General features: G+C 41.2%; 1 protein-coding gene across 4 annotated transcripts in view; it reads right to left on the bottom strand.

Moving 5' to 3' along the window:
* Nucleotides 1–7167: 7167 nt before the first annotated feature.
* ap3s1 (adaptor related protein complex 3 subunit sigma 1) overlaps nucleotides 7168–15620 on the bottom strand; it is a 79002-nt gene continuing 70549 nt past the window's right edge. For 3 of the 4 annotated variants that reach the window (XM_078566467.1, XM_078566492.1, XM_078566476.1), the window contains one exon: nucleotides 7168–8578. In XM_078566467.1, coding sequence (XP_078422593.1) covers nucleotides 8450–8578 — 129 coding nt within the window. In that variant the 3' untranslated portion in view covers nucleotides 7168–8449. Of the gene's footprint in view, nucleotides 8579–12147; nucleotides 12207–15620 lie in introns of all 4 variants that reach the window. The other variant, XM_078566484.1, reaches the window with a different exon arrangement.

The following is a 15620-nucleotide window of genomic DNA, read 5'->3' as shown; positions in this document are numbered from 1 at the left end:
CGCCATTTTACGTGGGCGGGCCAATTAAGGCCCGCCCAGCGTGATGTCCGCCGGGAAGCGCTATGTGCTCCCTGTGCGGGCAGAGGGAATCCCTAAAATCAAGACTGCCATCTTTCGCGCTTGCGCACGAAAGAGCGCAATCATCTCCCTGAGGCTAAGTGCAGCCTCAGGAAGATCGCCTTGACTTTTAAAAATATTAAAAATAGAGAAAAGAAAAATCCATTACATGCCCCCTTACGTGACAATGGGTGAGGTTTCATGTTGTTTCTAGTTGCCGCCGGGGCTCCTGGCCTGCCCGCCAACCTTAAGGTTGGGTGGGCAGGCCCTTTAATTGCTTAATTGATCCTGTCAATGGCCTCAATTGGCCATTGACAGGTCGGCAGGCCTGCAGCTGATTTTGCTGTGCCCCCGCCTTCCTGAAAATTTAAATGGGGCGCGGTGACGTCGGGGGTTCCACCCGACATCATCCCGTGTCATTTTTACGTGTCGGTGAGCGGGCCCTCCCCCCTGCTTGCTGACGGTAAAATTCTGCCTCTAGTCTCAGGGTGCTTACTCACTCACCCTCACTTGCTACGTGAGTGGGTGAAAATGTGTTGGTGAGTGGGGATGAGGGTGACTAAGAACCCTGAGCCTGGGAGTAAGTCAGACATACACACTCTCTCTCATATACACATGCTCTCTCTCTCCCTCCTCTCTCTCTCACACACACAGACACATGCACACTCCCTCTCTCCCGCCTCTCTAACACCCACACATGTGCACTCTCTCTCCCTCCTCTCACACACACACACACGCGCACTCCCTCTCTCTCACACACACTCTCTCTCCCTCCTCTCTCTCTCACACACACACACACGCGCACTCCCTCTCTCACACACTCTCTCTCCCTCCTTTCTCACACACACATACACACACACGCACTCCCTCTCTCCTTCCTCTCTCTCACACATACACACACACGCACTCCTTCTCTCCTTCCTCTCTTTCACACCCACACACTCTCTCGCCCTCCTCTCTCACACATACACACACACGCACTCTCTCTCCCTCCTCTCTCTCACACATACACACACTCCCTCCTCTCTCACACACACACACATGCCTCTCACACACACACATGCGCACTCCTTCTCTCCCTCCACTCTCACACACGTGCACTCTCTCTCCCTCTCACACACACACACACGCACACTCCCTCTCTCCCTCCTCTCTCTCTCACACATACACATACCTGCACTCCCTCTCTCTGTCCTCTCTCTCACACACACACTCCCTCTCTCTGTCCTCTCTCACACACACACTCCCTCTCTCCCTCCTCTCTCACACACACGCACATACACACACACGCACTCACTCTCTCCCTCCTCTCTCTCACACACACACTCCCTCTCTCCCTCCTCTCTCACACACACGCACATACACACACGCGCACTCCCTCTCTCCCTCCTCTCTCACACACACACGCACTCCCTCTCCCCTTCCTCTCACACACACACACACACACACACACGCGCACTCCCTCTCTCCCTCCTCTCACGCACACTCACTCACTCCCTCTCCCAATCCATCTCCTTTGCACACGCACTCTCCCTCACATTCTCCCTCTCCCCCTCCCTTACTCATGGACACTCCCTCTCCCCCTCCCTTACTCATGGACACTCCCTCTCCCCGTCTATCGCACACGCGCACTCCCTCTCCCCGTCTATCGCACACGCGCACTCCCTCTCCCCCTCTATCGCACACGCGCACTCCCTCTCCCCCTCTATCGCACACGCGCACTCCCTCTCCCCCTCTATCGCACACGCGCACTCCCTCTCCCCCTCTATCGCACACGCGCACTCCCTCTCCCCCTCTATCGCACACGCGCACTCCCTCTCCCCCTCTATCGCACACTCCCTCTCCCCCTCTATCGCACACGCGCACTCCCTCTCCCCCTCTATCGCACACGCGCACTCCCTCTCCCCCTCTATCGCACACGCGCACTCCCTCTCCCCCTCTATCGCACACGCGCACTCCCTCTCCCCCTCTATCGCACACGCGCACTCCCTCTCCCCCTCTATCGCACACGCGCACTCCCTCTCCCCCTCTATCGCACACGCGCACTCCCTCTCCCCCTCTATCGCACACGCGCACTCCCTCTCCCCCTCTATCGCACACGCGCACTCCCTCTCCCCCTCTATCGCACACGCGCACTCCCTCTCCCCCTCTATCGCACACGCGCACTCCCTCTCCCCCTCTATCGCACACGCGCACTCCCTCTCCCCCTCTATCGCACACGCGCACTCCCTCTCCCCTCTATCGCACACGCGCACTCCCTCTTCCCCTCTATCGCACACGCGCACTCCCTCTCCCCCTCTATCGCACACGCGCACTCCCTCTCCCCCTCTATCGCACACGCGCACTCCCTCTCCCCCTCTATCGCACACGCGCACTCCCTCTCCCCCTCTATCGCACACGCACACTCCCTCTCCCCCTCTCTTACACACGCACACTCATTTTCTCTCTCTCTCGCACACGCACTCCCTTTCCCTCGCACACTCCCTCTCCCCCTCCCTCACACACACACACACACTCACTCCCGCTCTCTCCCTGTTTCTCCCCTCAGGCCCGCAGCCCCTCTCTCATTTTGGACCCCGCAGCTCCTTTCTCTCTTCTTCCCCCCTCAAATCCTCTCTCTCACCCCAGAATGCTTACCGCTGCCGGTGATCGCTGCTTGTCCAATCAGAGACTGTTTCTCTCCCACAATTGCTGCCGATGGGCCTATTGAGCCTATCAGCAGGAAACGCAGCAGAGTAATGGCCTGTGATTGGAGGAGCAGCTCCTTGCAGAATGTTCAACTTCACTTACCTGTATTACTGGTATTTTGAACAGTGGCTTTTGGGGGCCATAATCTGGCCCACGGGCCATGTGTTGGACGAACCTGATCCACAAAATCCCAGATAGTTAACGTGATACTGCTTGGGTGCTTCCATTGTTCTAGCCAATACCAGATACTTGCACCTGGCATGGGATGTAGCCAACATGCCTGCTAGTCATTCATTCCATTTCATGACTAATCTCTAATGTTAACAGAAATCCTTATCTAATAACATTGAGATGGGACTCAAGCAATTCTAACAGAGCGATTTACTTGGATTTCTTTCAATTTAGTATAGGGTGTTGCTGCTCATGATGCGGTCTCCTATATGTCAAAGAGGCCAACGACAGATTGAGAGACTGCTTTGTGGAACACCTCTGTTCAATATGTAAGCATGACCAAGAGTTTCCTGTCATTTTAATTCTCTGCCCCTCTCTTACTCTGCCCTTGGCATTATTACAATGAAATTCAACATAAGCTCAAGAAACAACTCTTCATATTAATGATAGTTAATTCAGGAATCATGTTCGCAGCCCCAAGACTGAAGTGCAGTGTGACTTGCATCAAAAAAATTTTGTATCTAGACCAAGTAATCAGGTTAAAATCATGCAAACATATAACAGTCATGTAGTAACAAAAATAGAAAACAAATTCAGCAGGTAGTGGAAGTGGTGGACGGGATAATAAAGGAAAAATAATGTTGATTTAAAATTATATTAAAATTACAAACCAATGCACCATTCCTACATTACAGGCACTGAAGTAGATATAAATTTTATCACTTAAGTGTTTCATTGAGGACCCAGACCACCTAAGGAATATGACTACATCAGTAGCTTTCCATCTTGCATCTTACAGGGCTGAATTTAGTTGAACCTCTTTGAGTTGTCTTGTTTACACTGGGGTCTGAATCTGGGTAGATTGCATAAGGGATTTTCAAAACTCGGTACAAATGTTAATTTGTCTTGTTTCTAGGGTTTTGAGCTTTGCAACATGAATGGCATTGTTGTACAACTGGTACTGAGGGCCTAAGATCAATCTCAGCACACACTTCTGTATTCTTTCGATGTGTGAGACCAGGAGGCACAGTGCTCTCAGCCAAGGGATGGATGTAGCCAGTGTAGATCAACAACAGGCCATAGATAGGGAGTCTGAAAGGGATGAGAGGGATCTGAGAATGAATATCTGTTTCTGTTTTTTTAAGCACACTGTCCACTTGGCCACCCCATTTCAAGTTGGCATGAATATATGAACATAGGATTTAAGGCTTTCATCTGTCAGTGTTCATTTTTGATTAGGCACTTCAGTTTTCCAGACTCACCACTGGACTTTAACAATTTTAGATCATTATGAGCAGCTGCTGCCCAAAAAAAAAATCGGGCCAATGGTTATAATTCAGCTTTTCTCATTTACTCCTCCCCTAGACCCATTCTTTGTTTCTTTACTTTTCCCATTACTACCCCTTTTGCCTTTTCCTGCCTCACACTCTAATCACAGACTTTCCCTCCTTCCACTGTTTCTGTACTTGATTAAATAAAACCTGTTACCTCTCTCACTTTTTCCAATTCTGATGATATCTTGTGGTTCCGAGCTGTTCCCAGAAGTTTCAATTAATCACACTTTTAAACTCAAACGCTGGAGCTTCAATTGAATGCATTTCTCAGATCACATGTGCTGCAGATCGATACATTGTTAATTAGATATCCAGACTGTAGTGCAGCAGTGTGATATAACACTCTGAATACTTACATATACGTGAACATAATTCCTAAATCATATTGGAATAGTATAACATCCCTCTTTCTTTAAAAAAAAGCATCTATATTGATATAACTGTTCCAATAAATAAACATAACATTAAAAATTAAAAGATTAGCAATAGACCTTTATAATTAAATTGAACACCTTAAGAGTATTTTATATAGCTTGTTTTCTTTTCTCTCAAAATGTTATTCACAGTATTGCTTAGGTGATAGAATTTTGTACCAAGGTAGTCATCACTCAGTGATGATTTGGCACGCTATACTGACCATGTTGTACGTGTTGTTCTTGTGTTGGAGTTGTGCTTGCTGTTGCTGATGTGTCGCCTGTTGGTGACGCTGTTGATGTTGTCTCACTTGTTAGTGATACTGGTGTTGTTGCTGACCTTTTCTACTTTTCCAGCTCAGGCATTTGTCTGCATTTAGCTTGATTCCTGCTTTCTCCATTATCTCCATGGCTTAATTTAGATGGCAGTCATGATCTGTTCCATCTACAACATAGATCTGGATATCACCAGCTATGCCGACTGCTGTTTTGCATCTTGTCTTTCTGCCAGAAGGCGGATGCAGGAATTTGTACTGTCCAAAAGGGTGTGATGAAGGTCATCAATAGTGCAGATTCCCCATCAAGCTTCAACATTCCAGTATTTATTTTTGGCATCACATTTGCTGAAAGCGTTTGCCCCTGCCAGAGCTGGTATGATCTTTTCCAGTGTTAGAACAGGATTGCTCTTTATTGCTCGATTAAGATCTTTGGGGAGCCAGGCAAATTTGTGGCCGTCCATTTGACTTCCCTCTCACAATGATGGAATGTACCCAATCTGAAGGTTCTATGTGGCAATCACTTTCTTTTCTTCCATCTCTTGGAGCTCTCTTTCAAGCTTTTCTTTCAACTCTGCTGGTAATTTTACGTGGGGGATAAATCACTGGTTTCTTCTATGGATCAATAGTCATGTGGTACTCAAAATATTCAAAGCATCCAACTGTTTCATCAAAACAATCTGGGTACATTTGGACCAGATCTTCATTGCCTCCCCCTCTGATTTGCATTGCTCCTTGCTGTCGAATCTCAGTTCCCCACGAGCCATTAGCATGACGTTGCTCGGCTTCAGAGCATCTTTCCTTGGGGAACCAGTATCTTTCAAATTTCCAGGAAAGATCTTCTGGTATAGTCTGGGTGGGATGATGTTACTGTGTGCCCTACTATCAAGCTTCAGATTTATGATTGTGGGCTTATTTCTCACCTCCTTCCTTCTGTTGCTTTGCCTCTTTTGCAACTCTTTTACAATCTTCTTTCTTTGCCCTGCACATTTTCTCAGTATTTGGCGTTCCACCAGCTCAACGGTTTGATCTGTATGAGGGACATTACCTTCGGTCTGTCCACAGCTTTGGCACATCTTTCTTTGCCTGGTGTGCATATTTTTTGTGTTGCTATTTCACTGCATCTAATCTGCTGCCTTTCCCTTGACTCAGCTGAAAGCTATGTTTGGGTAGTCAGGATCTTCATTTGTCTACTTGTCGCTTCATGTACTCTGGCAGTGTCAAAAGCCTGCGATATTGAGCTTGCCCTTTCCAATCAAACCTTTTTGTACATCAGGATGTGCAGAGCCCCAAATGAGCAGATCTATCAGCCTTTCATCTGATTTTTTTGAATTTACAGCTGTTTTTTTCTTCATTTCTCAATTTCAGTAAGAAATTGTCAACGGGCACACCTGGTTCTTGCCTCAGGCTTCAAAATTCATATCAGTCGATCTGATGGTTTGGCTGGAGATGTGTGAATTTTTCAAAAACTTTGGGCTTTTACTGCCACCCTATTAAATAAATCTAAATCTTTCTCTTCTGCCACAAAAAACTTTGTTGACCCTTTCCTCTTCACTAGTACCCTTTAGAAAACTACTGAATGTCAATCTTCACATGTTTAAACTTAAAATGCCTCTATGACATCATTAACCTCGCAATTCAATAGGGGTGGAGCTATGCACTCATTGTTGCAGTGGCGACCATTTTATTTTTGTGTAATTCACTCAGTTTCTCTCTCTCTGGCATTAATTCAGGCTAATTTCTCTCTATTTAGTTCAACACAACATCAGTTTAAAATAGGAACATAGGACTTAGGAGGAGTAGGCCATTCAGCCCTTCAAGCCTGTTTGGGTTTTATTTACAGACACCTGCTTCCACCATGTTATGACTTGTAGCTCCCAGAGGTTGAAAAAAAATCTCACTTTCAAATGCTGAAGCTTCATCAAATGTATTTCTTGGATTGCACCATGTACTGCTTTCTGATACATTGTTAGTTTGATATGCAGGCTGTAGTGCAGTAGTGAGTGGTGTGGCAATCTGAATATTTGTATATAATATACATGAAGACGTAGTTCCTAAATCATATTGGAATAATAATAAGTCACTAAGCTGAAACGCTAACAGTCCAACATTTCTGTTTCTATTTCAGACTTCCAGCATCAGCAGTAATTTGCTTCTGTAATTCCAGGGATATTGTAATTCCAGAGATGCATGCAAAGGTGGATGCTAGTAACTTCAGACTGCAAACCATCAAGGCAAAAATAACTACAACTTTATTAATCATGTAACAAAAATTGAGATAGTTACAGCTGCTTGTTTTGCTGCACAATATCAATGTATTCACTACTTAGCATATATTCTACTGTGATGAAATTTAAAACTAAATGAATTGTTCTTTCTAGATTGTAAATATGCTGATCTGCAAATCATTTCAAGCTGTGGTATTTAGCCCCATAACTAGACACTGCAAATTACACCTATGGAAATATCCTTCAAATCATCCCATTTCAGCTGTGTGTTTAAGTCTTTCTTTCTCACCTGATAAGTAATTTGTGAATGTTTTGCCATTAACTTCAAGTAATCTTCCAATCATAAATATGTTATACCTCTAAACAGTGAATATTTTACAATTGTTTGATGTTTGTACAAGTAATGCATAGGGTTAACATTGTGCTCAATGGACTAGCATTTCCATTATAAAAATTAAACAACAGCCTACAGGTCAAACCTACAACATCAAACGTGCATGCATCGGTCATAAACCAGTGTTTATTAATACTTAAGATGGTTTTTATCCTTTCCATCCCTGGCAAGCCAAATTGTTACTTTAAAAAAAAGCTTGTTCTGATTACATTGCGATTTAAAATCTAATGCCAAACTTCACAATGGTGTCTGCTTTAACCTTGTTCAAGGCTGTTGACATTAACTATAAACACACACAAATGTTATCATGAATACACAGTCAGCAAAATATTGTAACTGTCTTGCTGAAGCTGGATTCTACAACAAGTCCAGGACTGGAAAGGATGACATAACCTGCACATTTTAAGTTCTGATAAAACTTATTTATTTTTAAGCTGTCATAACACTGCAACTGAAAACTTGTCATCAAACAAGCTTCTTTGGCTCCTATACAACAGACTTCTAAATAAATACAAATATCCCAAAAAATAGTCAGAGTTTTTGCTTTACTGTTTATATGGGATCCATCAGATATATAAAGAATAGTTTAACAGCATAGAATGTACAAAGTCACTATCATCTTAAATAAATTATCTTAAATAGCAGCCAGTACACAATAAAAGTCACTTCATAGAGTGCCGGAATGTAGATGTAAATGTGACATTAGAAAGGAAACTGATCAGATTTAAAACAAATCAAGCACAAATGATTTATTTTTTGTTTCACTGGTGCAATTCAGAATAAAATTTCCCAACATACTTTTCAATACTAATTAGATATTTTATTTGGTAGACAGTTGCATGGTAAACCTTTTCTGAAACTTTCCCAAACTGGAAGTTGAGTATATTTTTTATTTAAACGAGGGCAGGTTTGGCACTTTTATGCTGATATCTCCGATGTTAATATTTCGAGGCATTTCAGGCAGATTCATATTCTTTACTGCTGATACAGCTCTGGCTGGAGCTCCTGCTAGACCAGCCTATATTAAAGTATGTAAATTTGAAAAAAGTAATTAGTGGTTGAGTACTCAAACACACAGAATTAAAATTCAATAATCGATTCTACTGATGAACAAACTTGAAAGTTTCCATTGTTCATTATTTGCAGAATTGCAAATGTGTCCTTTATACATACTTTTAGTATCAAGGGCAAAAAGTGGAAATGTTTCCTCTCCCAGGTTCTGAAATGATCTTCGATATTCTTAAAGAATTAAATTCATAATTTCTTTTTAGACAGGCTGGAAATCATGCCTCAGGCATCTGAACTACCCAGAGTGTGATAAATTAATTCAGTTACTGCAGTAAACACAAAATTTAAATATGTCATTCAATCAGTAGCCCAAGAATATTTCCATGACAAGGAAGTTTTGGATTTTGCATCGTTTTAAGTGGAACACAATATTTTTGGCCATTTCTACAAAATAGTAGCTGTTATTTTATTCGTAGCAGTTTCAATATTGACAAAGGTGATTACATAGGATTGCTGACTTAAAAGAGCTGCGACATTTTATTATAAACCTCTTTTGATCTGTATGATGAAATTAGTATGATTGTGTCCATCTGCAAATAACAAAATTCCTTTATGTTTAAATTATAATTTGGAATGCATTGTCTGAAAGGCTGGCAGAGGCAAATTCAATAGTAGCTTACAAAAGGAAGTTGAATCTCTATCTAAAAGAGGAAATGCTGCAGGGCTGTGTGGAAAGAAAAGGGAGTAGGAGTAACTGGTAGTTCTTTTGGAGAGCTGGCATAAGTATGATGAGCAAAATGGATTCCTGTGCTGTATGAATCTATAACTTATAAGTTAATTCATCATAAATGACTATTCTGGAAATGGAAAAAAAAGTATTTTAATCATAGTATATTAAAGCAAAAAAACCTGCATTTATATAGGATCTTTCATGACCTCAAGACATCCCAAAGCACCTTACAGCCAACTTTAAAAAAAACTGATGTAATATTGGGAAACAGAGCAGCCAATTTGCACACAGCAAGGTCCTTCAAAAAATAATGAGATAAGTGATCATATAATCTGTTTTAGTGATGTTGGTTGAGAGATAAATATTGACCAGAACTCTGGGGAAAACACCCTGCTCTTCTTCAGAATAGTGTTGTGGGATCTTTTACTTGGATACAGGTTAGACGGGACCTCAGTTTAATGTCTCATCTGAAAGACAGCACCTCAAGAGTGCAGCACTGCTTTGGTGCTACACTGAAGTGTCAGCCTAGATTAAGGGCCAAGTCCTGAAGTGGGCGTTATGCCCCGGGGAGTAAGTTCTACCACTGATCTAAAGCTAACTTATCTTTACAAAAATGTAGATACTGCTCCTGGATTGTACTTGATCCCATTTTTCTCCACTAGGAAAGTGTTACTGGTATTAGTTGTTTATGGTGTTTTTTTGGCAGAGGTCAGTGTCACCTTTAGACATCCTCAGCAGCAATTGCCACAAGGGCCCTTCCAATCTTTCACTAACTTTGATTCATGATTTGTAGAAATCCTGGAGAAATGGTGTAAATAAGTACTTATGTTGTTTCTCCAGAGTTTTCATTATCTTTCAGTGGGATATCATGGGACTCCCCCCATAAATATTCCACCCGTCTGTACTGCTCCAACAATAACCAAGTGACTGGTTTATTTTGTACAAATCAGTCCTACCGTAGGCTTATTGGAAAGAAAATTGAATTTACTATATCTGAAGCAGCAGTTTAAACTCTACAGGATACCAACTAGAAATAGTCAAAACTCGCTTAGCTAGAAAATATCTAAGGCATCACCACGTGCAAAAGGAAATATTCCTGGGCTATTCATTATTTTGCACACATGAAGGCAGGATTTCACAATGCTGTCGTCAACCACAGCCCAGTGAAGACCATTTTCATTGTGCTTTCTTATAACCGTTTCAAGTAAAACTTCCACTTTACTCCTACTTTTATACAATAGAAAAGGACTCTAACCCAACCATCTTTGGACAGGACTTCAAATGGCAACATTTTGCCCACTGGTGGAATAAATTAAGTTACTCTGATTAAAAATAAAGGTAAGATACTGACTTTAAATCAGTGAGTTCTTTAAGATGTAACCAAGCACTTAGGATCAATTCATGTCTGTCAGAAATCGCTTGGAAAAATATGGCTAGCAGGTACAAGCATCATCTTTAGGGATGCATTAACTCATCTGATAAAATTTCATGACAAAAGGCATAATTCAGATGCTGATATATTTTTGTATGTTTCCAGCACCTTCTGCTTTTCCCACAGGACACTTTTCTAGGTTAGAGTGTTCTAAGTCCACCTTGGAAGAAGTCCTGCCATTTGACCAATAATTATAAGAAAGTAAAACAAAATAACCTAGGTCCCCAGTTGAAGGCAATTTTTAAAAGACACATTCGAGCAATTTTGCACAATGTATAAAAAGAACCGTAAAAGGTTTTCCCACAAAATACCCTGCTTCACGTATTCATTCATTCTAACATTTTTTAAAAGTCATTCACTGCAAGTTAAATAGACAAAGAATTATTACTGGGCAAGCTCATGCAGTGTTCAAGCAACGGAGTCACCAACAGCTTTAACACATTCTAAAACTTCATCTGTAGTAAGAGTTCATCCAACAGCATAACAAGTGATGCATAGAACTAATGCTTTACTCACAGCAAATAAAAATACACTGAAATATCATTTAGAAAAATGTCAGGCTCAAAGTTAGAGAAGACACCAGATATGTGAGTAATACGCAGAGTTGATGGAATTACTTTACTATGATTATCAAATGGTCTATGGAAATTAACAGCATGTCACAAATTAAAACTAGATCAATGCATTAAACTGATTGCACAGAACACATCACAAAAGGGTGACATTATGAAATGCATGAGGGGATTAAACAAAAAATAGAATTAAATAATTGAATATGGTTACTCTAGTGAAAATTCAGATGACATAGTTGATTGAAGAAAAACTGTAAAAATATCATGTATTCAAAGAGAGTTTCATAGTTTGAAAGAAAATAAAATTAAGAGGAAGAAATCTCATTATTCAGAAAAGATAATGAGGAGGCTTTAGACAAACAGCCTTTTATCAGAATTTATGATGCAGCATTTTGCCATCTCAATTGCTTTTAATTAAAATTACAGATGGGTAAGAAAGCATTGTTAATGAGGACTACAAGTTATTCCAATCCCTTCTAATTTTCTTAGGAGACAACTATTAGGTAATGAATGGATGAAACTCATGACAGCTGAGAAAGATTCATGTTGCTAGTTTGATTATGCACGCTACAGGTTATATTGCATGCATGCAATTACTAGAAAGAGAAAACAAAATGAAGTCTGCAAGTAGGAGAACAAAATGAGGAGAAACCTATAGGAAGAATTAAGGTCATCTTGAGAATTTAGCATCTGAACCTCATAACATCCCTACCAAGAGGCATAAGATAAGCTGTCTTCCCATGGTTCCCCCACAAGTGGCCCATTACTCTGATGACATCATTTTGCTTTCTAGCTGTGAACAACAAGAAAAGGAATTATGGTGGGCCATTTAAAGGCTGCAGTACCTGAGAGATTATAGTAACAGTATCTATCTGTCCTGTCTGGGAGACTGAAAGATAAAGGTCTGTAAGAGAGAAGAATGGAAATAGCTAGAAAGGTCAAAAGTTTTGGAAAGTGAAGATTTCAAGACGACTGACAGGGGAAAAAATGCATCTTTTGTTATGAACAAATTGTGGAGAATGAATTGCTCTACCACAACCTGAGACTTGGTTTTCTCGAAGAAGGCATTAACCAATGCTGGGCTATGGCATCAGCTGCCCCAGTACCTCATCCAAGAAGCAAAGCTTTTTTTTGAATGTGATCCAACAAGTGCCAGTTGACTATTCACTCAGAATAAATTTAACATCGTCCCTGATGTCCGTGTGAACATTTTCCAATCAAGGTCGCTAAATAGCAATCAGGAAATGTAATCATTTTTTTTCTCCCCACCCAGCCCAGAAATGCCAAAGACAACTTTAGGATCCATTTAAAGGTCAGCTAACAGCACAAACTAGGAAGGGATTGAACCTGGCACTTTCCTGGGCTGTATAGTACATTTACCAACAATCATTAGGGAATGGGCAGAACGCCTTTTAACTCCATTCAGCACCTACCTACGGTATTTTACCGAAAAGAGTCTGAAACCTGCTGCAATTTTTTATCATGTCTGTATACTGTAAGACATTATACCTTTAGAATACCCACCAGCTACAGTACACTGTAGCAGAACAAGTTACTGGGGAATATATAGGCATATTTATAGAATGCTGGATGAGTCATTAGAGAGCAAAGATAAGTTCATATAAGTGCTAAAATACCAGCAAGAAAGAGTTCAGATTACCATTTCACATCCCTGTTCCTCTTCAATGGGTAAACCTCAAGAACTTAAAGTTGTCTATTTTCTACCAGAAATCAGTTACCCAGAAATATTTAAGTAAATACTCAGAAGTAAACCACTTCAGTTGCTGCATTTTGTTTTGTTAGTGTAACAAATACCAGAAGCACTTCACAATGGGCAGCAAGAACAGTAATAACTGATTCACTCCAGCCAGAACAAATTTCAGAGCATTCTGGTCAATTTGAAAAACTAGCCCCACAAGTAAATCACCAAATGGGAGAATTACCGTGCCTGCCCAGTGACTCCCCAAAAACAGCAAGAATATGTCATAAAAATATTACCAAGATGTTTTTAATGTAAATTTCCTACATCTGTCTCAAAATTACTTGTGTCAATAATCTTACTTTATTCTAATGAACTCTTGAATCACTCGCAAGCTGCTTTTATATCATACTCCCAGTCTGAGGAACACAGCCCATATATGTAGCACTCACCTGTATTTACTTGCTGATAAGGCAGTTGATCTTGTTGTAAGCTGGTTGCGCCCATGAATCCTGATGCTTCACATCTTAAAACTGACTATGGTAACTTGGCCAGTGTACATTTGTGAAGTACTAAAGTTGTTATGTCAGTGGAATTTAACATCATACTACAGCTAAGAATCAATGTTTATGGTGACCATTTCCCTGGATTATCCTGGACACTGTTGTATGCAACCTTGGAGAAAACAGTGAAGTAGAATTGATGGTCAGCCTTAGCGTACAAATAAAAAGCAGAGTTTTGGCAGGTGAGCATGGAGGTCAATACACACAGACCAAGGGTGGCTCTCTGCTAGTAACTTAAGCTATGTTGGAGCCTGTGTGAGCACTCTAGGCAGTAAAGTTTCCAAATAGCCAGTTATATGCAGCTATTTTAAGCAAGTACGTGTGATAATGTTTAAAATTCCAATTATTTCCTTTTCCCATTTACCTCCCCACCATGCCCCCGCTCCACTTTTGCTGCATCCTTCCTAAGTCTGGAGCCTTTTTGGCAATAAAGTGGACAACAAATGGATCTCTGAACAGATGTCACTCCCCTTTCACCAATGAAAGTGCCCATCAGGGGCAGTTTTCTCTGCCAGGGAGATTAAATAATTTTCAAGAGATTTATATATAGAAGTAATGTCAGAACAGTCCATTCAAACATAGTAATTTTTTAATGCACAGTGACATTAACTGGTTCCTGAAGGAGCGCGCAATTTATATGAGCCACTTAACAATCCACCATGTAACCTCAACTTGACATTCACAGCAGAAGCAAAAGCAACTTATATTTTCTGAAGATTTGAGTGATTGAAGCAGAGATTACATCAACATTCAAGAATAGGTTAGATAGGTAAATGGGAACAGTGCAGGTTCAGTAAATTAGGACTATGGATGGTGTGAAGGATAAACACCAACACTGTTTCTGCGCTGTACTTTCTATGTATCTCTGTTTAATGGAAGGCAAAGATATAGCACTTTTTTGCAGAACAGGATAGTTTTTTCCTGCTGTCAGGTCAATATGCATCCAATCAACACCACTGAAGACAGAGCAAGTGATAATTCATCTGTTAATGGTACTTGGTTGTGTGCAAATTGGCTATCATGTCGCCTAAATGCCTAAAGTGATACCACTGCAATTGCCTATGAAGTGCTTGGCACATCCTGAGGATGTCAACGATGCAATGCAAGCTTCTTTCTCCCTTCTTAGGATGCATTCATGCCCCTGCTTTAGATTCAGTGTGAAGCATTTGATTTTGCCCAAACACTGCTGTTACAATGTCAATGCAGTCTTAATTTGGCATCAGGCTCCGATCTACAAGAGGTAGTCTCATTCTGCTTCATTTCAGGGTAGCCTGGGTCCTAGTTGCTGATTTACACTACAAGTTCAGTATTGGTAGAAAGTGGTTTTGACTTTGCACTGGCGATAAATCTGTTGCATGAATGCATTGTTAGAAAGAAGCTGCCATGGAAGTAGATGTCAGGAGTTCCTAGATACAGTGAACATCTGATAGAATCTCTGATTTTCTTGTCCTGCTATGACCAGTAAACATGTGACATCAAGTGAGAATGATTCATGGCTGCAACATAATGTTCCAAAGCGTCCCATTGAAATAGGAGCTGGTGTGCAAATGTAACATAGAATAAACTTAAAAAACCTCTGTGGGGCACTAGCTCAGCTTCCTTGCAAGCTAACACTTTTAAACGAAGTTAAACTACAGCTTTTAAACAATGTACATTTGTTAAAAGACAAAGTTTTTAAAGCATCTGTTTTGTGAAGTTTAGTGTAGGGAAGATGCAGAATGGAGACAAGCCATGCAGTAGTTTCCAAAGATCACATAAATAACAGAGAATGGTTAGGATTCTAACTATCCTCTCCGTTTCTACTTTAATTTGTCACCATATTTCACACAAATTGAAACCATTCTATAAAGCCCTTTTCGTAGGCCAAGAATTTCAGCTGTATGCTGATTGGAGCTATTTGGGAGGTAGCATAAGAATACACTAGTGTGTAATTTCCATGTGTAATTTGTCTTTCTCTACAACTATGTAAAGAAAAAAAGCTTCCTGCATGGTCATGGGAAAACTGCTTTTAAAAACAAACATTCTAGAACTTAATTTTAATGAACGCTGAACCAGA

The sequence above is a fragment of the Cetorhinus maximus genome, chromosome 2, assembly GCF_964194155.1.
Source record: "Cetorhinus maximus chromosome 2, sCetMax3.hap1.1, whole genome shotgun sequence".
In the NCBI taxonomy this organism is placed as follows: Eukaryota; Metazoa; Chordata; class Chondrichthyes; order Lamniformes; family Cetorhinidae; genus Cetorhinus; species Cetorhinus maximus.
This window is presented reverse-complemented; position numbering and strand designations above follow the sequence as displayed.